General features: G+C 38.6%; 1 protein-coding gene across 15 annotated transcripts in view; it reads left to right on the plus strand.

Moving 5' to 3' along the window:
- Positions 1-22,609, plus strand: part of CNTN6 (contactin 6) — a 527,574-nt gene that overhangs the window by 293,695 nt on the left and 211,270 nt on the right. For 5 of the 15 annotated variants that reach the window (XM_078350141.1, XM_078350139.1, XM_035276136.3 and 2 more), the window contains one exon: positions 9,406-9,477. The exons of 6 other annotated variants lie outside the window; for them this stretch is intronic. In XM_078350141.1, coding sequence (XP_078206267.1) covers positions 9,406-9,477 — 72 coding nt within the window. Of the gene's footprint in view, positions 1-8,661; positions 8,767-9,405; positions 9,478-22,609 lie in introns of all 15 variants that reach the window. 4 more of the 15 variants (XM_078350148.1, XM_078350143.1, XM_078350145.1 and 1 more) reach the window with 1 other exon arrangement.

The raw sequence follows: 22,609 nt of genomic DNA on the forward strand, positions 1-22,609 counted from the left end.
TTGAATTTCACTCTATTTCAAACATAGCCTTTTATCGAATTGAAAGCCAGGGCAAATGAACTACCCGAGAGAGAAAGAAAACCAGAAGAATGGAAATATTCACTATGACCAAGATTTCTTCGAAGACAACGATGTATCACACAGAAAATCCATGAAAATTGGCAGGTGTAATAAACCTGCTTTGCTCAAGGATCCCAGAAGCACATAATGGATATTCCTTTGGGTCAGAGTGTGATGAATATTGAGTACATCACAATCCACACTCTGCCTACGGTCTTGTTCAGATTTATTGTTAGCATAATAGCACCTTTAGGAATGGAATACTAGGCTATATTTTTAAGCCAAGTGACATCTTTGCAATTTCCAATAGAAATGGTCCAATTTAGAAATGCTGAAAACACTATTTTCATGCAATGCCTACTGATAAAGGTGGTTATATGATTCTCAAACCTTCTTTCAAAGTAATTGATTCTTAAACATTAAATAAAATTGTTTATTAGGACTGACAACAATGTAGGAAAAAATTATGTTTTGTTAGCATTGGGAGAAAATAATTGGTATGCAGACTGGCATACTATAGGAAGTGTAGGCTCTTAGTTGAATGGAATGTGAGAAATTGTGTTTTCACCATGAAGTATTTGAAGGAGAGGGTCAAGCATTCTATGGAAGTGGTAACACCAGGTCATATTTCCACTTTAAGGGTACTCATAAACAGCTATGCCACAACTTGAAAATAGCATGAAAGGATTGATAACATTTTTCTTCCCCTGATTTAAAAAATTCCAGATGCTTAAAATTAAACTCCTTGCCATGCTATCAAGTCACGAAACAACCTGGCTTCTTCTGCCTACCTCTTTCATCTCTTCTTATACTTAACTTCCCTTTAATCATGGCATTAGAGCCACACTTTTTTCTTAGGCTTATAAAAATATCAAGATTGCTCTCTGCCTATGGTCTTTGCATGTACTGTTCAGTTGTGTGAAACACTCTTCAAATCTTTCTATGACTGGCTCTTTCCATTATACGTATCTCCAATCAGTCACCCCCATAGTCTGAAGTTCCCTTAGGACCTTGTCTGGGTAAGTGGTAGCTTATTCCACCATTGGTCCTAGTCACTCTCGTCAACCTATGTTACTGTTTTCAATGAGCTTGTCACTATCTAAAATTAACTTATTTATACATTGTTTACTAGTGCATTTTCTGCCTATACCTAGAGAAGTATGTTTTATGTAGGTAAAAATATTGTCAGTCATATCAGTGGCTTCATTGCTGTTGCCTAATACAGTGCCTAACATATAGTAAGCACTCAATAAATATTTAAAATAAATGAGCACATTATGGACCCCCCAAAATAAGACCCCAAGGCTACTTATGGGTGAACCACTATTCCCAAACACTTTTACCAGTTGAACTGGTTATTGTTAGGATCTACTTTTAGGCATAAATGTTATAATCACAATATATATTTTGGGCTTAGGTATGAATTTTTTTAATTTTAAAAATTATGCTGTATACTGAAAGCAGGAAGCTAGTCCTAATTTTTGAAATGAACACAGTTCGCTCCAACACACTTGACCTAGGCAGGTATAACTTCAGTGTAGTTTGTTCAGGGAGTAGCACATTTAACATACAGCCAATACTATTTCAGTATTATTGGGTAGCAAATATACGTTGACTTTGTGTCACAAATAATTTAAATATTTAAACTTGTGGGCTGTATTTTATCTCAAGATGTATTTGTTTATTCTTTTTCAGTTCTGTCATTACCAGTCAAGTTAATCCACCATTACCTATCCTCCAAGACATTTGTACCAGCCTCCTATAGGTTCCCTCTATTTTGAGGCATCCTCTGTCTCCTTTCCAAGACTTAGCTTATTGACACAAGACACCTATGCAGAGAAAACTTCATAAGGCACGGCTGATTTTGTCATTACTCTATGTCAAGACCTTCACAGATCCCATCTCCTATAAAGTTCAAACTGTCTAATCAAGCATTCAAATTCAATTTCCTTCAACAAATATTGGAAGTTCTCCAATTAATTCAGTTCTACCTGTGTCATGAGCCATGCCTTCCCTTACTCTCCTTCATGTATCCTTCATTCAAGTCAGACTGTGCTACTTGTAAGATCTCTGCACTTTTTGAAAATTCCCAAATCTCTCTCTCATATCAGTGTGATCCTCTGCATTCTTCTTCTTCAGATCCATTTCCATTTGTTAAAGGCAAATCCAATCATTAACACACTCATTCAAATGCTATGTTCACTCTAATTAGTCCTCCAAGTAACATATCCTTCCTTGTTCTTCTTAAACTTTGATTCTATGAAGAGTTTTGTCATTACCACACTCTTTGCTTAGAACCAGGTCATTTCCCTCAAATATATACTCATTCTGAGAAATAATACAGTATTTATGTTTGTTCAATTTAAAACTGTAGAATTCTCAGTCTTAAAGGTAAAATAAAAACTCAGCTCAAATATTTGATCAATCGTACCTCATAACTAGTGACTTGCAGTTTACAAAGCATTTTATGAATAGTGTTTCATCTGACCTTGATAGTGGGCAAAGGAGGAATCTATTTGAGTTTCTCCCTCCCTCCCTCCCTCCTTCCTTCCTTCTTTCTTTCTAACAGAGTCTTTCTCTGTTGCCCAGGCTGGAGTTCACTGGCACTATCACAGCTCACTGCTGGCTTGACCTCCTAGGCTCAAACAATACTCCTGCCTTAGCCTCCTGAGTAGCTGAAACTATAGGCATGCAGCACCACGCCTGGCTAATTTTTTATTTTTGTAGAGCCTGCCTCTCACTGTGTTGGTCAGGCTGGTCTTGATTCCTTGGCCCAAGCAATCCTCCTGCCTTGGCCCCAAAAAGTGCTGGGATTAGTCACCACACCTGGCCTCATTTTTTAATTTTTAATTTTAATATTTGTGTGTACATAGTAGGTGTATATATTTATGGTGTACATGAGATTTTTTGATATAGGCATACAATGCATAATAATCATAATATGGACAATGGGATATCCATTCCCATAAGCATTTATCCTTTGGTCACAAACAATTCAGTTATATTCTTTTTTATATTTTTGAATATACAATTAAGTTATTACTGACTATTGGCACCCTGTTGTGCTATCAAATACTAGGTTTTGTTTATTTTTTCTAATTTTTATTTTGTACTCATTAACCATCCCCATCTGCCACCCTCCCAGTTTCCTTCCTAGCCTCTAGTAACTATCCTTCTACTTTCCATCTCTATGAGTTCAATTGTTTTGCTTTTTACATCCCACAAATGAGTGAGAACATGTGAAGTTTGTCTTTCTGTGCCTGGCTTAGCTTAATGACTTCCAGTTCCATCCGTGTTGTTGCAAATGGCAGAATCTTCTGCTTTCCTATGACTAAATAACACAGCATTTTGCATAAGCACCACATTTTCTTTATCAATTTATCTGTTGATGGATACTTAGATTGTTTCCAAATTTTGGCTATTGTGAATAATGCTGCCACAAACATAGGAGTGCAGATATCTCTTCAATATATTGATTTCCTTTATTTTTGGCATATGCCCAGTGGTGGGATTGCTAAATCATATGGCAGCCCTAGTTTCAGTTTTAGTTTTAGTTTTAGCTTTAGCGGAACCCCCAAACTGTTCTCCATAGTGATTGTACTAATTTACATTCTCACCAAGGTTTATGATGGTTCCCTTTTCTTCACATCCTCACCAGTATTTGTTATTGCCAGTCTTTTGGATATAAACCGTTTTAACTGGGTGACAATATCTCATTGTAGTTTTGATTCACATTTCTGTGATGATCAGTAATGTGGAAAACTTTTTCATATGCCTGTTTGCCATCTTTATGTCTTCTTTTGAGAAATGCCTATTCAAATTCTTTGCCCATTTTTAAATTGCATTGTTAGATTTTCCCCTATGGAGTTGTTTGAACTCCTTATATATTCTGGGTATTAGTCCCTTGTCAGATAGGTAGTTTACAAATACTTCTTCCATTTTGTTGGTTGTCTCTTCACTTCAGTGATTGTTTCCTTTGCTTTTCAGAAGCTTTTAAACTTGATGTGATCCTATTTAAAAACATTGTTCTTGACACAGACTCAATTTTTTTTGTTGTGGGGAACAAGATTTTGCTCTGTCATTCAGACTGGAGTGCAGTAGCAAGATCATATAGTTCACTGCAGCATTAAACTTGTGAGTTTGAGCTATCTTCCCACCATCACCTCCTGAGTAACTGAAACAACAGGCTTGTACCACTATGCCTGGCTAACTATACATTATATGTATATATATTGCATCTATTGAGATGTTCATGTGGTTTTTGTCTTTGGTTCTGTTTTTATGTGGTGGATTACATTTATAGACTTGAGTATGTTGAACCAAGCTTGCAATCCCGGGATGAAGCCTTCTTGATCATGATTTTGATGTGATGTTGCAATCGGTTTGCCAGTATTTTATTAAAGATTTTTACATCTATGTTCATCATGGATATTGGCTGGAAGTTTTCTTTTTTTGTTGAGTCTCTGCCAGGTTTTGGTATCAGGAAGAAGTTGGCCTCATAAAATGATTTGGGAAGGATTTCCTCTTTTTGGATTGTTTGGAATAGTTTCAGAAGGAATGATTCCAGCTCTTCTTTGTATGTCTGGTAGAATTTAGCTGTGAATCCATCTAGACCTGAACTTTTTTTGGTTGGTAGGCTCTTAATTGCTGCCTCAACTTCAGCCCTTGTTATTGGTCTATTCAGGGTTTCAGCTTCTTCCTGGTTTAGGCTTGGGAGGCTGCAAGTGTCCAGGAATTTATCCATTTCTTGCAGGTTTACTGGTTTGTGTGCATAGAGCTGTTTGTATTAATCTCTGATGGTAGTTTGTATTTCTGTGGAATCGATGGTGCTATCCCCTTTATCGCTTTTTATTGCATCTACTTGATTCTTTTCTCTTTTCTTTTTTATTAATCTGGCTAGTGGTCTATTTTGTTGATCTTTCAAAAAACCAGCTCCTGGATTTATTGATTTTTTTGAAGGGTTTTTTGTGTCTCTAGCTCCTTTGATTCTGTTCTGATCTTAGTTATTTCTTGTCTTCTGCTAGCTTTTGAGTTTTTTTTTAATCTTACTCCTTAGCTCTTTCAATTTTGATGATAGGGTGTCGATTTTAGATCTTTCCTCTCTTCTCCGGTGGGCATTTATTGCTATAAATTTCCCTCTAGACACTGCTTTAAATGTGTCCCAGGGATTCTGGTACATTCTGTCTTCATTCTCATTGGTTTCCAAGAACATCTTTATTTCTGTCTTCATTACATTGTTTATCCAGTCAACATTCAGGAGCCAGCTGTTCAGTTTCTATGAAGTTGTGCAGTTCCAAGTTAGTTTCTTAATTCTGAGGTCTAATTTGGTTGCACTGTGGTCCGAGAGACTGTTTGTTATGATTTCCATTCTTTTGCATTTGCTGAGGAGTGATTTACTTCCAATTATGTCAATTTTAGAGTAGGTACAATGAGGTGTTGAGAAGAATGTATATTCTGTGGATTTGGGGTGGAAATTTCTGCAGATATCCATTTGGTTCACATGTTACAGATCTGAGTTCAAGTCCTGGATATCCTTGTTATTTTCTGTCTCATTGATCTGTCTAATATTGACAGTGGAGTGTTCAAATCTCCCACTATTATTGTGTGAGAATCTAAGTCTCTTTGTAGGTCATTAAGAACTTGCTTTATGTACCTGGGTGCTCCTGTATTGGGTGCATATATATTTAGGATTGTTAGTTCTTGTTGATGTATTGATCCTTTTATCATTATGTAATGCCCTTCTTTGTCTCTTTTGATCTTTGTTGGTTTAAAGTCCTTTTTTTCAGAGACTAGAATTGCAGCTCCTGGTTTTTTTTTTTTTTTTTGCTCTCCATTTGATTGATAAATCTTCCTCCATCCCTTTATTTATAGCCTATGTGTGTCCTTGCACATGAAATGGGTTTCCTGAATACAACACACCAATGGATTTTGGCTTGTTATCCAATTTGCCAGTCTTTGTCTCTTGATTGGGGCATTTAGTCCATTTACATTTAAGGTTAATATTGTTATGTGTGAATTTGATCCTGCCATTTTGATGCTAGCTGGATGTTTTGCCTGTTAGTTGACACATTTTCTTCATTGTGTTGATGGTCTTTACCATTTGGTATGTTTTTGAAGTGGTTGGTACCAGTTGTTCCTTTCCTTGTTTGGTGCTTCTTTCAGGAGCTCTTGTAAGGCAGGCCTGGTGGTGACGAAATCTTTCAGCAACTGCTTGTCCATAAAGGATTTTCTTTCTCCTTTGCTTATGAAGCTTATTTTGGCTGGATATGAAATTCTAGGTTGAAAGTTCTTTTCTTTAAGGATGTTGAACATTGGTCCCCACTCTCTTCTGGCTTGTAGGGATTCTGCCGAGAGATCCACTGTGAGTCTGATGGGCTTCCCTTTGTGGGTAACCCAACCTTTCTCTCTGGCTGCCCTTAGCATTTTTTCTTTCATTTCAACCCTGGTGAATCTGATGATGATGTTCCTTGGGGTTGCTCTTCTTGGGGAATATATTTGTGGTGTTGTCTGTATTTCCTGGATTTGAATATTGGCCTCGCTTGCTAGGTTGGGGAAGTTCTCCTGGATAATATCCTAAAGAGTGTTTTCCAGCTTGGATTCATGCTCTCCCTTACATTCAGGTACACCTATCAAACATAGATTAGGTCTTTTCACATGATCCCATATTTCTTGGAGGCTTTGTTCATTTATTTTCACTCTTTTTTCTCTATTCTTGCCTTCTCATTTTATTTCATTGAGTTGACCTTCAGTCTCTGACATCCTTTCTTCTGCTTGGTCAATTCAGCTATTGAAACTTATGTATGCTTCATGAGGTTCTCATGCTGTGTTTTTCAGCTCCATCAAGTTGTTTATATTCTTCTCTAAGCTGTTTATTCTAATTAGTATCTCATCTCACCTTTTATCTAAGTTCTTAGTTTCTTTGCATTAGGATAGCACATGCTTTTTTAGCTCTGAGAAGTTTGTTATTACCCACCTTCTGAAGCCTGTTTCTGTCAATTCATCAGATTCATTCTCCATCCATCTTTGATCCCTAGCTGGTGAGGAGTTGTGATCCCTTGGAGGAGGAGAGGCATCCTGGTTTTTTTGTGTTTTCATCCTTTTTTTGCTGGTTTCTTCCCATCTTAGTGGCTTTATCTACCTGTGGTCTTTGTAGTTGGTGACTTTGGGATGGGGTCTCTGAGTGGTCATCCTTTTTGTTGATGTTGAAGTGATTTCTTTCTGTTTCTTAGTTTTCCTTCTAACAGGCCCTTTTGCTGCAGGACTGCTGGAGGTCCACTCCAGACCCCACTAGCCTGGGAATCACCTGTGGGGGCTGCAGAACAGCAAAGGTTGCCACCGGTTTCTTCCTCTACTATCCTCGTCCCAGAAGGGTACCCACCAGATGTCAGCCTGAGCTCTCCTTTATGAGGCGTCTCTTTGGGTATATGGGGGTTGGGGAGTTGTTTGTGGAGACAGTCTGTCCCTCATAGGAACTAACGTGCTGTGCTGGGAGCTCAGCTGTTCCTGCAGATCTCTGGGCAGGTACCTTTAAGTCTGCTACAGCTGAACTCATAACCACCTCTTTTCCCAGGTGCTCTGTCCTAGGAAGGTCGGTTTTATTTATAAGTTCCTGTCATGCTACTGCCTTTTTTCACAGATGCCCTGCCCAGTATGGAGCTGAGCTGCCACAGGCTCTGCCCAGCTGCTGTGTAAACTGCCTTGGTAGAGGCAGACACCCTTCCCCACACTGAGCTGGACCATCCTAGGTCCGGCTGTGCTTGCTGCAAAACTCTCAATCCAGAGCATTTCAAATTGCTTGTTTTGTGGGAGTGGTAACCGCAGAGCCAGATCGCCTGGCTCCCTGTCTCAGCTCTCTCCCTTTCAGTTGAATGGGCTGCTCTGTCTCCCAGGCACTCCAGGTGCCAGTCAAAAGGGCTGCCCAGACTTGTGTGAGTTTCTGTGCGCTGACCTGGCACTGGCTGAAACCGCCACGCTGAAATCTCATGGCACTTAGTGGCCCAGGAATCTCCTGGTCTGTGGAAAGTGAAAACTTAATTGGAAATGCAGTGGGCATTCACCCTCTGTGCTGTTCTTGCTGGGAACTGCACTCTGGAGCTGATCCTATTCGGCCATCTTGGATCCTGTCTGTTAATTCTGCTAATTCTTAAACTCCTGGCCTCAAGTGATCCTCTTGCTTCAGCCTCCCAAGTAATGGAGTCAAATTTATGTAACAGTTAACCTTTAAAATCTGAGACCAATTTTAAGGGGAAATTACCCAGGGCCTTGTAAATCATACTAAAGAAATGGATTGTGTTCAGATTACCTCCTAATTACCATATTGAGGACCTCTTGATCGAGATAAGTGCCAATCCTCCCAGTGGATACCTACAGCCATGAACAGTCCCAAGCCCTATACATACTGTATTTCTTCAGTCTGATAACAGAGCCAGCTACTAAGTGATTAATGGTAGGTACCATACACAGCCAGGATACACTGGACAAAGAGATGATTCACTTTCTGGGTGGGACAGACTGGGATAAAGCAGAATGGGGTGGGACCACTGGAGATTTCATCACACTACCCAGAATGCAAGTTAAAACTTCTGATTTGTTTATTTCCAGAGTTTTGCATTTCATATTTTTGGACCGTGGTTGTGCATGGCACCTTAAACTGTGGAAACCAAAATGGGAGAAATTGAAACCACAGAAAGTAATACTGTGAATAAGGTGGGACTACTATATAGGGGTTTTTTTTTTTTTTTTTTTTTTTTTTTTTTTTTTGCAAATATACTGTCATTAGTTTTATTTCTTTTATCTTTTAAAAATAAATACCTTAATGTATTTTAACTAGTATAAATTGACAGACCAATTAATCTATATAAAAATAATCTGGTTTTCAAACTTAACTTCATGTTGGAATCACTTGAGGACATTTTAAAATACTGATACTACAATCCCACTCAGAAATTTATAGTTCATTCATCTGTGTTCAGTGTAATCATTAAGGCTGGAGTGCAGTGGTGCCATCTCAGCTCACTGCAACTTTGGCTTTTCAGGCTCAAGCAATTCTCCTGCCTCCGCCTCCCAAGTAGCTGGGATTATAGGCTTATGCCACCTGGCTAATTTCTGTATTTTTAGTAGAGCTGGGGTTTCACCATGTTGACCAGGATAGTCTTGAACTCCTGACCTTATTATCCATCTGCCTCAGCTTCCTAAAGTGCTGCGATTACAGGCATGAGCCACTGTACTTGGTCAATCATTCCATTATTACCTTTTATTAAAATCCAAAATATCTCAGTAAATATAATTGCATAAATTGTGTCAGTTCAATTAATTTCCATAAATTCAATCTACCTATGTAACCAGCACCCAAATCAAGATGCAGACCAAATTCTGGATCCCAGAAGCCCTCTCCAATCACAACTGAGACACAAAAAGGTAATCACTATCTAACTTCTCATCACACAATTTACTTTTATGGTGTGTGTGTGTGTGTGTGTGTGTGTGTATATGTGTGTGTGTGTGTATATATGTGTGTGTGTGTATGTATATACTACCTGCATGCTCATTTAGTATGTATTATTTTGTTTCTGGCTTCTTTCATTCAGTGTTGGGTTTGTGAGACTCATTCAAGTTGTCATGTATAATGCAAGTTTACTTACTCTCATTGCTGGTATTACATTATTCCATTGTAAGAATCTTTTACATCATGTCTTTCCAGTCTACTCTTGATGGACCTTGGTGTTTTTAAAAGGACCTAAGTGTTTTTAAAAACTCAGCAAATGATTCCTATGTGCTGTTTCTGAGGTTGAGTATCACCAATGTAGTCATAAGTGAACATAAAAAAATTAAATTGAGATTCCATTAGGCTTCCATGGAATTAGTGGCGGTATTTTTAAACTGGCATAATTCCCATTTTTACTTATCTCTAGTTGAAAATTACCAACATATTTAGCCAGGGTGTGCTGGAGCTAACATGTGAAAACTTATGAAAACTGAGTGTTAGTTTCAGGAATTTTGTAAGCAAGTTGTTTAAACACAACCATTATTAAAAATTAAATAAATACCCAATTAAAATAATTATATTCAAAATTCAATAAATATTTAAAATTTATTACTTCCAAATTATTTTAGAAATTTTACTATTACTTATGGTCTTGAGGTTGTTCATATCGTATTTGTGTGGTGGAAATATCATATCATGGAAACTACTGTATATTTCTTCCCAAATTATCATGAAGCAATGTCATGTTATTATCTTGGAATCACTGTTGGGGAGTATTAACAACATAGCAATTGGCAAATGCTACAAAGAAGGTCCTCATTTAGTGTTGATGCTGAAAGAGTTTTCAGTATTAGATATAATTTTTATGACAGAGAGAAATTGTCTAAGATTATATCATATATGAGGTGTAATGATAACAAGTGTTTATTGGGAATAGAGTTAATATTGGGATGCAATTCCAATAGTCAGTCATGGTCAAATTGCAACTGAAGCTTAACTAGGGATATAAATGTCCAATAGAACTTAGCAAAAGCCTTCTATGAGAATCAATTGACTTTATGGAATTTATAATAAATTGTGATATTAATTTAATTTTTAATTGTGTGCTGTACATCACATCTATTGCATTGGTAAATTTGATAATAAACATGTATATACATATATATACATTTATATGCACATAAATAGATGTATCCACATTCTTTTCAAAGACATGGTTGTTAAATAACTGCTAGCATGCTGCTCTGTTGAGCCATGTTTTATTTTTTAGCCATTTTTTATTAATGGAAGTATGCCATGTTTTGCAGATTTATTAGGTACAAAAAGCAAAGTAGAGAAGTAAGTACCCAGGCCCCATGGTGCCCTCAGGAATACACACACACACACACACGCACACAAGTTCCGTACACGTATACGTGTGTGTATACATGTTCTATATATATATTACACTAAATGACATTGTAATTGTTTTTGCCTTTTTAAGCATTAATTTAGATGCTGATACTTTGTTTATCCTACAGAATTATTACTAAATTGAATAACAGAGGTAACATATTTGTACTCAGTTTAAAAAAAAAATCTCAATCTGAAGATACCTAGTAGGTTACCAGAAAACAGATCAAGAGTTTCTTTCCTCCCTCATAAAAAAATCACACTTGGTTTCCTGAACCTTGCAGCTAACAACAGGTGCTGTGTGCTCACTTTGCCAGAAGCTCACAATAGAACAGATTGGGTACATACAGAACTAAAAACAACATTTGAATAAGGAACAAAACCCTCCCAAATGTCTGACCAGCTCTATAATTAGTTCTTAATATTGAGCCTAGAAAAAAAAAAACAATTTTTTTGTGTCAAAAAGGGCAAGGAACTTTGTTTTATTTTGTTTTACCTGTATTTGCACACATAAGAATTTCAGAAATCACTTATAATCAAACACAAAAGTGCTATATTTGAGGTCGTACAGTTCAAAAGGGAGGGGGTGCAAAACCCCCTTCTTCTTCATTAAAGTCTTGAGAATCACCAGTCATAGAGGGAGGTTTTTATCCTAAAATTAAATCTGTGTGGCTACAGCATCCCTTAATAATTTCCAATTGTCCTTTCCACTTTGTCCTCTTTCTTTAGCATTGCTAAACTGAATCTGAGGCCAGGGCTTTAATTTGATATATCTAAGTTCATGGCCATATACTTTTTTTACTTGCCCAAACACTTAGTCTCTCTTAAATAGAATTGACGATTTGTCAAATGATTTGTTGTTGCCTGATGACATATCTGGGGAAGCTGGATCTTGCTTTATGTTTGAGAACACATTTCCAGAATCCAAAGCAAGTGAGAATTGATGGCAGAGACGGACTTGGAGAACTGGTTTCAGAAATGCCATCTTCTACTCAACTGCCAGTTTTTTTATTTATCATATAGCTAGACATTCTGACTCTTTGTATCTTCCCATTGCTTATATTTTTACAACATCAAAATCACTCCAAATGAGACATGGAGGAACAGAAAAGCAAACCAAAGAGTATTCATACTATGGGAAATCATCTGTGCCTAGGGCCTGGACTGGCAGCCTTTTGTTTTCTCCTTGTCCCTTGAAGGCAATGGAATTGTAATTTGTGTACCTGGAGATCATAACAATCCTTTCCAGTTCTGATACTCAATGATTCTAAGATGAGAATCATTACACAATTTTATGATTTCTTAATAGTCCTGATAAAAGAATGTATGAGAACAACGCAGCTTGTTTTAGCTAAAAGGCACTTTGGGACTCTTCTGTGAATTTTACTTATCCATCTTATGCTATTCCCTTGGGTAATTATGAGTGAATTGCTCTGTGCTGTTGTTTCATCAAATATTTTCTGACTGTTATTTTGAAATTATTATCAAAAGCATCACTGAAGGAGCATAGTCACAAATGGATAATGCTTATTAAACTCTAATGTTGTATTTGAATGCCACTATTCTATGGCTAAGGCTGTACTATACCCTCATATGCAAGCCTTCAAAGCTCATTGATTTGTCTTGTTTTGCCAACCAGGCTGGATGGAGTGCAGTGATGCAATCATAGCTCACTACAGCCTCAAACCCCTGGGTTCAAGAGATCCTCCTGCCTTGGCCTCCCAAGTAGCTGGCACTGCAGGCACATGCCACTACATCTGGCTAATTTTTTAAATGATTATTTCTTTAGAGATGAGGTTTTGCTGTGCTCCCCAGGATGATCTGAAACTACTGGATTCAAGTGTCTTCCTACTTCAGCTTCCCCAGTTGCTGGGATTACAGGAATGAGCCACTGGGCCCAGCAAAGCTCATTGATTAATCTGCGTGTCTGTCAATGAAGTCAATCAGTGAATTCAGTGAGATACTCAGACATTCTAAACAAACTATTATTAATGTGAGGAGACAACCTGAAACACATGGTTAGCAGCTGATGTCTTAAGAACGTAAACACAGCCAATCTGTAATCAATGGACTCATCTTGATTTCCACTCCTTTCAGTGGTTAACAATGAAAAGCAGGGGAAATCTGCATTAGGAAAAAAGAATTTTTACTGGACTAACAACCTTGGCTGAGCTAGAACTATGTTTTACAAATTTCCCTTCCCTTTCCAGTTCTGGATTAGACATGATCAAAAAGGAAATTTGTGTGAGATTTGGGAGGTGAAAATGATGCTACTCTTTGAAATCTGTGTGTAAGTTTGTCTGGTGAGAAAGAGACTCAGATTAGCAGAGAACATTCCTCTGCTTCCTTCTTCATATCCAGCTTTTTGTCCAGCCACTGGTAATACTGACCAACAGTGACCCTAGGTCCACTTCAATTTTAGAGACACCACTTCACAAACACTTCCCCTTCACAAACCCACTCTGGCAGCTGAACTTGCTGGCTTCCTTGCAAGATCTGACTTGACCACCTGCTTCAGTGCCCAAGAGGGCTTGTTGGCAATATTGCTGTGATTTTTCTTTCTCACTTTTGTACCGTCGTCTTCTCTTACAATTATATAAGGTCTTCTTCCTAAAATGAACCCTCTATTCCATATGATTAATAATACTTTAGCTTTCCAGATTGAACCTTAACGAATACTTGTACAGTTCAAATATGTCATACATGACAGGGGAATGATATCGAAATCACTATACTTTGGTTTTTCCTGTGAAAGCTGGTGAATATGGAGGTTTTGGAGGGACTATAGTTTTCTTGCACCGTGTGATTAAGATACTAAATACATTCTTGACATGTACTAGGACTCAGAAGCCTAGGGAACTTGGCATAGGTATTTTTTATCTCTTCCTCTGTATTGTGAAGTTGGCTACCTTCCTGTACCATTTAGTTCTCAGGCAAGTTTCTGCTTACAATCCAGACATCATTTGAACTTTACAGAATCCCCAAAAGCCAACTTTGGCCGTAAGTCCCACAGTATTGTGTTTTGCCTAGGGAGCATGTTAATTCACACATAAAAATTAAGGACTCAAGGTACATTAAATCACTGTACCTCTGAGTAGATTTTCTTGTGGTTTAACCACGATTTTTAGTTCTGTACCCCAAATAAAGAAAAATGCATGCAAGTATTGTAGGGTATTCGGCTCTAATAAGGTAACAAGGATTGTTTTAGAGAAGATGCGTGAGGAAGGGGAGGTATAACTTATGAGTTGGAACATTCAGTGCTCATTTCTCAGTGAGTTATTTAGACCCTGGCATGCAGGGGTAGCTCATTGGCATCAACTGTTCTAAGCACTGGCTAAACAAGAGACAAGCCTGAGGCAGAATCACAAATACATGCAGTAAGGAGTTCTCTTGGGAGTGTCGAATGTGGAGGGGCTCTGGGTGGGAAATATTTTAACCTCCTTTGTTTGTTTGTTTGTTTGTTTTTTGAGACGGAGTTTCGCTCTTGTTATCCAGTCAGGAGTGCAATGGCGCGATCTCGGCTCACCGCAACCTCCGCCTCCTGGGTTCAGGCAAGTCTCCTGCCTCAGCTTCCTGAATAGCTGGGATTACAGGCATGCGCCACTATGCCCAGCTAATTTTTTGTATTTTTAGTAGAGACGGGGTTTCACCATGTTGACCAGGATGGTCTCTATCTCTTGACCTCGTGATCCACCCGCCTCGGCCTCCCAAAGTGCTGGGATTACAGGCTTGAGCCACCGCGCCCGGCCTGTTTGTTTGTTTTTGAGACAGAGTTTCACTCTTGTTACCCACGCTGGAATGCAGTGGCGTGATCTCCACTCACTGCCACCTCCGCCTTTGGGGTTCAAGCCATTCTCCTTCCTCAGCCTCCCGAGTAGCTGGGATTACAGGTGCCCATCACCAGGCCTGGCTAATTTTATTTTATTTTATTTGTATTTTTAGTAGAGATGGGGTTTCGCCATGTTAGCTAGGCTGGTCTCCCAACTCCTGACCTCAGGTAATTCCCCCACCTTAGCCTCCCAAAATGCTGGGATCACAGGCATGAGCCACTGTGCCTGCTCTTAACCTCATTTTATAGATCCCAAATCTAGGATATAAATCAGGCCACCTGCTCAATGTCACTCAGGTAACACAAGAGTACCTGGGAGTGCTGAGTTCTGAACCCCAGAACACATACATTCTTCCTGCATTTTGCCAAACACTGGGCAATTTCTAGGTTTAGTGGAGTTAACAATGAGCAAAAAAAGGCACATCCTAAAAGCTTCTGGTCTAATGGCAGAGATGCTAAGATACAGATTAAAAAATTTATTAAGAAAATACAAGTTTTAAAAATTGTTTTAAAGGAATGAAACTACACAACTTGTCCAGATTACAGATGGTGTTGGAGAAGGAAGCACAACACTTATCTATCAGTAGGCTAGGGAGCTCTTAAGTTGATTAAGGACACAGTGTCTGCAATTAAAAATACCTGGCACATATACCCCATGGAATACTATACAGCCATTAAAAAAAGAATGAATTCATGTCCTTTGCAGAGACTTGGATGAAGCTGGAATCCATCATTCTCAGCAAACTAACAAAGGAACAGAAAACCAAACACTGCATGTTCTCATTCATAAGTGGGAGTTGAACAATGAGAACACGTGGACACAGGAAGGGGAACATCACATACCAGGGCCTGTTGGCAGGGGCGGTGATGGGGAACAAGGGGAGAGAGAACAGTAGGACAAATACCTAATGCTTGTGGGGCTTGTAACTAGATTATGGGTTAATAGGGGCAGCAAACTACCAGGGCACATGTATAAATATGTAACAAACATACATGTTCTGCACATGTATTCCAGAACTTAAATTTAACAAATAAAAATAAAATAAATTAAATAATTTTTTTTATTTTATTAAATAAAATGTAAAAAAAGAAAGAAACTCGTGATTGTGAGAGAGCAGGTACAGGAGAGTGAAAGGGATGAAAGACAAACCATAAATGGTAGAGGAGTAGGGAAAACAAAACAAAAGCCCACTTTGGTTCATACCTGGCACCTTACTACTTGTGTGGCAGGGAAAATTACTGAACCCTTCTCTGACTTATATACTGCATGGCACATGATACACACTCAAGTCACACTAGTTTTCATTAGCGACAGTAATTTTTCCATATCAGATGCCAGTTTCTTATACTAGAGATCTCTATGGGAAAGTCTTACCTTTCTTTTCATCTAGATGACATATCTTAAATGTTGCCCAGGTGGAGATATATATTCAATTTATTATTTTACTCTCCATCCAAAGTACCAAACATGGATATGGTAAATATCTTTTGTTAAACTAGCAAGCACATATTAAAATTGTAAAGTGCTATGTGAGTGACCATAATCATCAGAAACAGTCATACAACATTTCCTATCACTTTTACACTCTTTAATCTCCTAGGTGATTTTATATGCATGTGTATATATACACCTACATATAGCTTAATCATACTACAAATCTCTGAGGTGGGCAAATTGTATTGGCTCCATTTTATAGACAGGAGAAAATGAGGTCAGGGTAAGAAGCTTGCCCCAATGTAAAGAGTGAGCCGTGGTGGAACTGGGATTTGAATGCAGGCTGTCTCACTCCTGAATCTATCCTCTTAGCTGCTGGACTCAATAGCTGCTCAACAGAGCACTCACGTGTGTTTTCAAATAATCTATGAGATAGGATCTCAAAATAATTTGGTGACATAGGAAATATTATTTTTATTTTATTTTATTTTTGAGACAGAGTCTCATTCTGTTGCCTAGGCTAGAGTGCAGTGGTGTAATCTCAGCTCACTCCAACCTCTGCCTCCCTGGTTCAAGCAATTCTCCTGCCCTCAGTCTCCCGAGTAGCACACCACCACGCAAGGCTAACTTTTGTATGTTTAGTAGAGATGAGGTTTCTCCATGTTGTCCAGGCTGGTCTCGAACTCCTGACCTCAGGTGATCCACTCACCTCAGCCTCCCAAAGTACTGGAATTACAGGCATGAGCCACCCACCCAGCCTGGAAATGTTATTAACCCCGTGTTGTTTTAGGTTGGGCTCTTCCAGAAGTAGACTTTCAGGAAAGATTTTGAATGAAAGTAATTTATTTAAAAGACAATCCCAAAAGGCCCCAGTAAATGGTGAAACAGGGTGAGAAAGAATGAGGTTTGTTACTGAGCAGAGTGCATCTGGTGATGACTGAGACTGTAGGAGGTAGGGTAGAACACACCTCAATGTTTATCAGAATGTGACTAAGGGACCAGGAAGCTGGGACACTTGCCTGTCATTGACCTTTTATCGCTGGCATCAATTGTTCTAAGCACTGGCTGAACAGGAGACAAGCTCTGAGACATATAGTCACGAATATGTGCAATAAAGAGTTATCTTGGGAGTGGTGAATGTTGAGGGACTCTGGGTGGGAAATATTTTAATCTCATTTTACAGATCCCAAGTCTGGGATACAAATCAGTTAAGCCACCTGCCCAGTGTCTCTTGGGTAACACAAGAGTACCTGGGAATGCTAAGATCTGAACACAAGTACAAATATATTCTTCCCATATTTTGCATGTCCTCTCCAAGCACAGAGAATTTCTAGGCTTAGTGGAGTTAATGGTAAGCAAAAAAGTTATGTCCTAGAAGCTTCTGATCTAATAGCACAGATGCTAAGATGTAGGTTAATTTTTTTTTTAAGAAAATACAGGCCAGGCGCGGTGGCTCAAGCCTGTAATCCCAGCACTTTGGGAGGCCAAGGGGGTGGATCACGTGGTCAAGAGATCGATACCATCCTGGTCAACATGGTGAAACCCCATCTCTACTAAAAATACAAAAAATTAGCTTGGCATGGTGGCACATGCCTTAATCCCAGCTACTCAGGAAGCTGAGGCAGGAGAATTGCCTGAACCCAGGAGGCGGAGGTTGCAGTGAGCCGAGATTGCACCATTGCACTCCAGCCTGGGTAACAAGAACGAAACTCCATCTCAAAAAAAAAAAAAAGAAAATACAAGTGTTGAAAACTGTTTTAATGGAATAAAACTAGATTGCTGATACAGAGAATAGCTCAGTTGGATATGAGTGGGCAGCGTGTTTAAAAAGGAGTATTCCTGGCAAGAGAAAGCCAAAGTGACTCATCTGTGGAGACAAAGCAGGCCAGAATGACTGATGGGGAGGCAGTGAGTAGCAGAGGAAGGATGGTATGAATGAGGAAGAAGGAAGTTGAAAGCCAGACATACTAGTCTCAGAGGCCCTAGTCACGCTCTAGGATTTAATTCTAAAAGTAATGAGAATTTAGAAAAAAGCATGCAATTGGCAAAGGATTTGTTCTTCTATTTAGCCGAAGAGGCCTTCAGATTAAATGTTCTTTCTAAATACTTAGAAAAGGAGGCATAGTCTAAAAGAGAGACAGCAAACCAGCTAAAGGCTGTGGTCAGGTGTGGAGGCGGTGGGGGGACATTCGGATTCCCTGTTGCATTCAGCTGCCTTCCTCAGCTCTGCCGTTTCTTTTCTGATTCTGTCCACATTCCACTTTAATCTTCAGTGCTTGTGAGATGATCCAGAGTTTGACTGCATATTTAGCTTTTCAGGGATACTGCGGATAATGATGAGAATTACTCATCTTTCTTCAGCATAAACCATATTTAACAAGAGGCTAGAAAATAACATAGAGTCTTTATGATGGTCAAGTTTCAGAGCTGAGTTAGAAAAGTAATTCCAGGTAGTAGAATTTCAGCATATTTTATTTCCTCTTTTTACTTTTCTAAATTTTCCAAATGTATTTATACTATTTTTAAAACAAAAATGTTCAAACCTTTAAACATTTGTGCCAAATATATAGATGACCTGCAAAGCTGAGACACTTTTCTCACTATACTAATCAGGTAACTGGCTCAGGCTTTCTACTTTATCTGATAAACTTTGGTCATTCTGAATTTCCAAATATCACCAATAATTCTGACTTCGATAAATAATCAGATATTTAGCTCTTTTGTGTATTTTCTTACAATATTCAAGTGATATTTGTGGCCCATGTTATATTCACCTTAAGTTTTATTAGAAAAAGAATTTTTTTAACATTCTTATTTACTTATTCAAAGATCTTTAATTATATTATCTCAAATAATCATTTAAAAATTATGAGGTAGAAAGGACAAATGTTATTCTCTTCTATATACAGTCCAAACAATGGGTAAAGTGAGCTAAAGACCCACAGTTAGTAGCAGAACCTATTGAAAATCCCGAGTGTCTATTTAAATAAGAAACCTCCTTGAGGGTAAAACACCCAATCTTTAGAGCCCTTTGGTTTCAGAAGAATTGATATCCCAGGAAGATAGAGAACTTAACATAAATAAGAGTAACCAAAGTGAAGCTTAAACATTTGTACAAACCAGAAAATATTTATTTTTTGTATTGTTTGGATTACCGAAGTCTTAGCACAGGAGACACTGAGAACCAAATTAAGTGTATTAAAAACCACAAGAAAAGATACGTATGCCATGTCCTCTGATTTGCTTTTTCTCTTTCCTTTGTTTCTTTCTTATAAACACTGCCATGTAGGTAACTGTTAACAGCATGGACTTTGGGAACAGACATAGCTGAGTACCAATCCCATGTCTGCTCTTTAAGAAGTTGGGTTACCTCTGGCAAGTTACAAACCTTGCTTAGCATGTCTCTCTTTACCATTATATTACCTATAATGCCGACTCCACAGAGTGGGCTTTACATATTACTATTTGTACAGACTTGCAAGAATGCAAAGTGCTTAGATGGTACTCAATAAACAATAACTAGTGGTGATTGAGGAAGGGTAGTGTCAAAAGTTGGGTTAAGAACAGTTGAATTAGCAGCAATGGCCAATGCTAATAGCAACCAAATTGTGCTCATAAACTCTATGGACCAGATATTAAGACTTGAACACTGGAAAATTTTCTGTCATTCTTTGATCCCTGGGCTTAAATGTCTACTTCTTAATGCTATGAGCTAAATATTTAATGTTAAAATGGACAGGGGTCATGCTCCATCTTAGCTATCATAAGTGAATAACTGGGTTATTTTGACCATAGGTCAAACTCCAGAAATTTAAGTGGAGGAATAATATGTGCAGGTTTCACAAAGAGATGGGGAAAATGTGAAAATACAGCTAAGACAACCCACAATTTAAATTTTGTCTACAGAGTCAATTAATCTCCTATTTGTAAACCAGAATTTTATAATCTCAGCACTACAAAGCTGATAACTAATCATATTTTGAACCAAATAATTATTTGCTTTGTGGGCCTATTCTGTGCACTGTAGATGTTTAGCAGCATCCTTGCCTGTACTTACAGATGCTAGTTGCGCTACCAACCCCAGGTCATGACAACAGAAAAGTAGCTTCAGACTCCCAAAGTCCACTGGAGCGGAAGTACCTTCGATTGAGAACCACTGGTGTATACTCTTTTTTTTTAGGCCTAGCCTCACTCCATTATCCAGGCTAGAGTGCAATGGTGTGAACAAACTCATTGCAGCCTTGACCTCTTAGGCTCAAGTGATCTTCCCACCTCAGCCTCCCAAGTACCCGGGACTACAGGCACATGCCACCATGCCTGGCCAATTTTATACATTTTTTTGTCAAGACGGAGAGCACCCATGTTGCCTGGGCTGGTCTTAAACTCCTGGGCTTAAGCTATCCTTCCCTCTCAGCTTCTCAAAGTGCTCAGATTACAGGCGAGCGCTACAGTACCTGGCTGCTGTATACTCTTGGCTTTAGAATGCTCCTAGTTTTAAAGAACCATGTCGCATTGTGCCTTTTCATAAAGCCTCAGCCTTCAATTTCACACCATCCAAATCCATTGAAGCTATTGAATCCCCTGACCTGGTAACTCCTATCCCTCTCCCAACAGACCATCTCCTCATGTAGGTTGACAGACAATTCAGAAAAATCTCCCATTAAGTCCACTCCCCTAAAGCCCTCTTGGAAGAGTAACTATATGAACTTTATAATTCTTTCCCTCCCAACTTTGTACCTACTTTCTAAGAGGTACTTTAAAAATGTCACTTCTCTGAACCCCAGTTCTCTCTTTTATCAGTTTCAGCTCTTCAAAAACAGCAGGATTATATTGCCCTCTGCAGATGCTACTGGTGATAAAGATTAAAAATTGAAACCAATTTTTAATATAACAGCAGTATATTAGGAAGGAGGAAAACAAGAAAGAAGGGAACTAACAATGATTAAACACTTACCACGTGCCAGCCTCTGCACTAAGTACCGATAATATTTCATTTAATCTGTATACTGAAACTTTCCAGTGATGTTTTCTGAGACCAAGAGAAAGTGCATTTCCAACATTATCCTGTAAATAAATGATGATTTCAGATTGTTCAGCCTACTTTAGTGTGCTATTTCCCAAGAGCATCCAAGAATCCTTGTGAAAAGTGAAGATGGCCTGCAATAACTCTCTGTGTGTGTATCACAACTTAATCCATAGTTTTGGAATGTCAGTTATCTCACTAAAATCTGGAATGAACTATGTCCCAGTAGATCACATGTTCTTGAAAGGGCAGTCGGATTTCTGATAAACAACTCATATACATGAGAGCAAAGGCAAGGTTCTATCTATAGCCCTGTCATGAGGCAAGCTGTCTCTTTTTAAAAATGATTTAGAGGCAGCTGGCCCCTAGTCTGCTAGTCTGTTGGTGTCTCACTTGGCTATTCATCATCCGAGGCAGGAATCTCTGCCCATTTTCAAATAATGCACATGTCTTCCTACTGGAAGATCTTTCTCCAGGAGTGGATGGGTTCAGGCCAAGGTCTCTGCTCACAAAATAAAGACAGAACTCAGCACTATTTGTATCACACCAGAACTGACTCAGCGCCCTTGCCCATTTAACCTACTTGTCTTGCTGTTTGGAGATGTTCTCGCCATTCTGGCTTTTCTGCCATCTGTGACATCTCTCCAGGCATCCCATAAGGAGAGGACATTTTGAAGGATCACTCTATTTGTTTCATCTTAGAAAAGCTTGTATCAGTCCAGTTCTGCTTATTACTGGACTTCATCTCTGGCTTCTTCTTTTGGAAATCTAGCGTTTATGCTAAATGTCCTTATAACACCTGGCAGTTTGCAAAGATGTTAGTGTGAATGCTCCAGTAAAAATAGCTGCTTTTATTAAACTATACAACTTGTGCTCAATATTGTGCTAAGAGCTTTACATGAATTATTTCATTTAATCCTCAGAAAATCTTCTAAAGGACAGGAAATATTATAATCTCCATGTTAGATAAAGGCAGCTAATTAAAAGAAGTTAACAGCTGTCAAATTTCATACAACTAGTATGTGACAGAGTTGGGATGGGAACCCAGACCAGGCCAGTCCCAATGCCCAAGGTTGGTCCACTTTATCACACCACCTCCCTGTGAGCTTCTGTTGAGATTATCTTTTATTGCCTGATCCAAAATATTATTTTTATCTTTGTTTTGCTGGGTAGTTGACAAAGTGAATGCATTTCTAGAATATTCAATGACGTGGAAACTGGATTACAAACAAAACCATCTCCAGAACTTCCTATTTCCTGTATTTTCCTTTTGGAAAAAAAACCAAAAAACAAAAAACAAGAAACAAAACAACAACAACTAAGATAATGAGCTAAATGAGACTTCTGATCTCAGATATGCAACTACATGCTGCTTCACACCAGAAC

The sequence above is a fragment of the Callithrix jacchus genome, chromosome 15, assembly GCF_049354715.1.
Source record: "Callithrix jacchus isolate 240 chromosome 15, calJac240_pri, whole genome shotgun sequence".
Taxonomy (NCBI): Eukaryota; Metazoa; Chordata; class Mammalia; order Primates; family Cebidae; genus Callithrix; species Callithrix jacchus.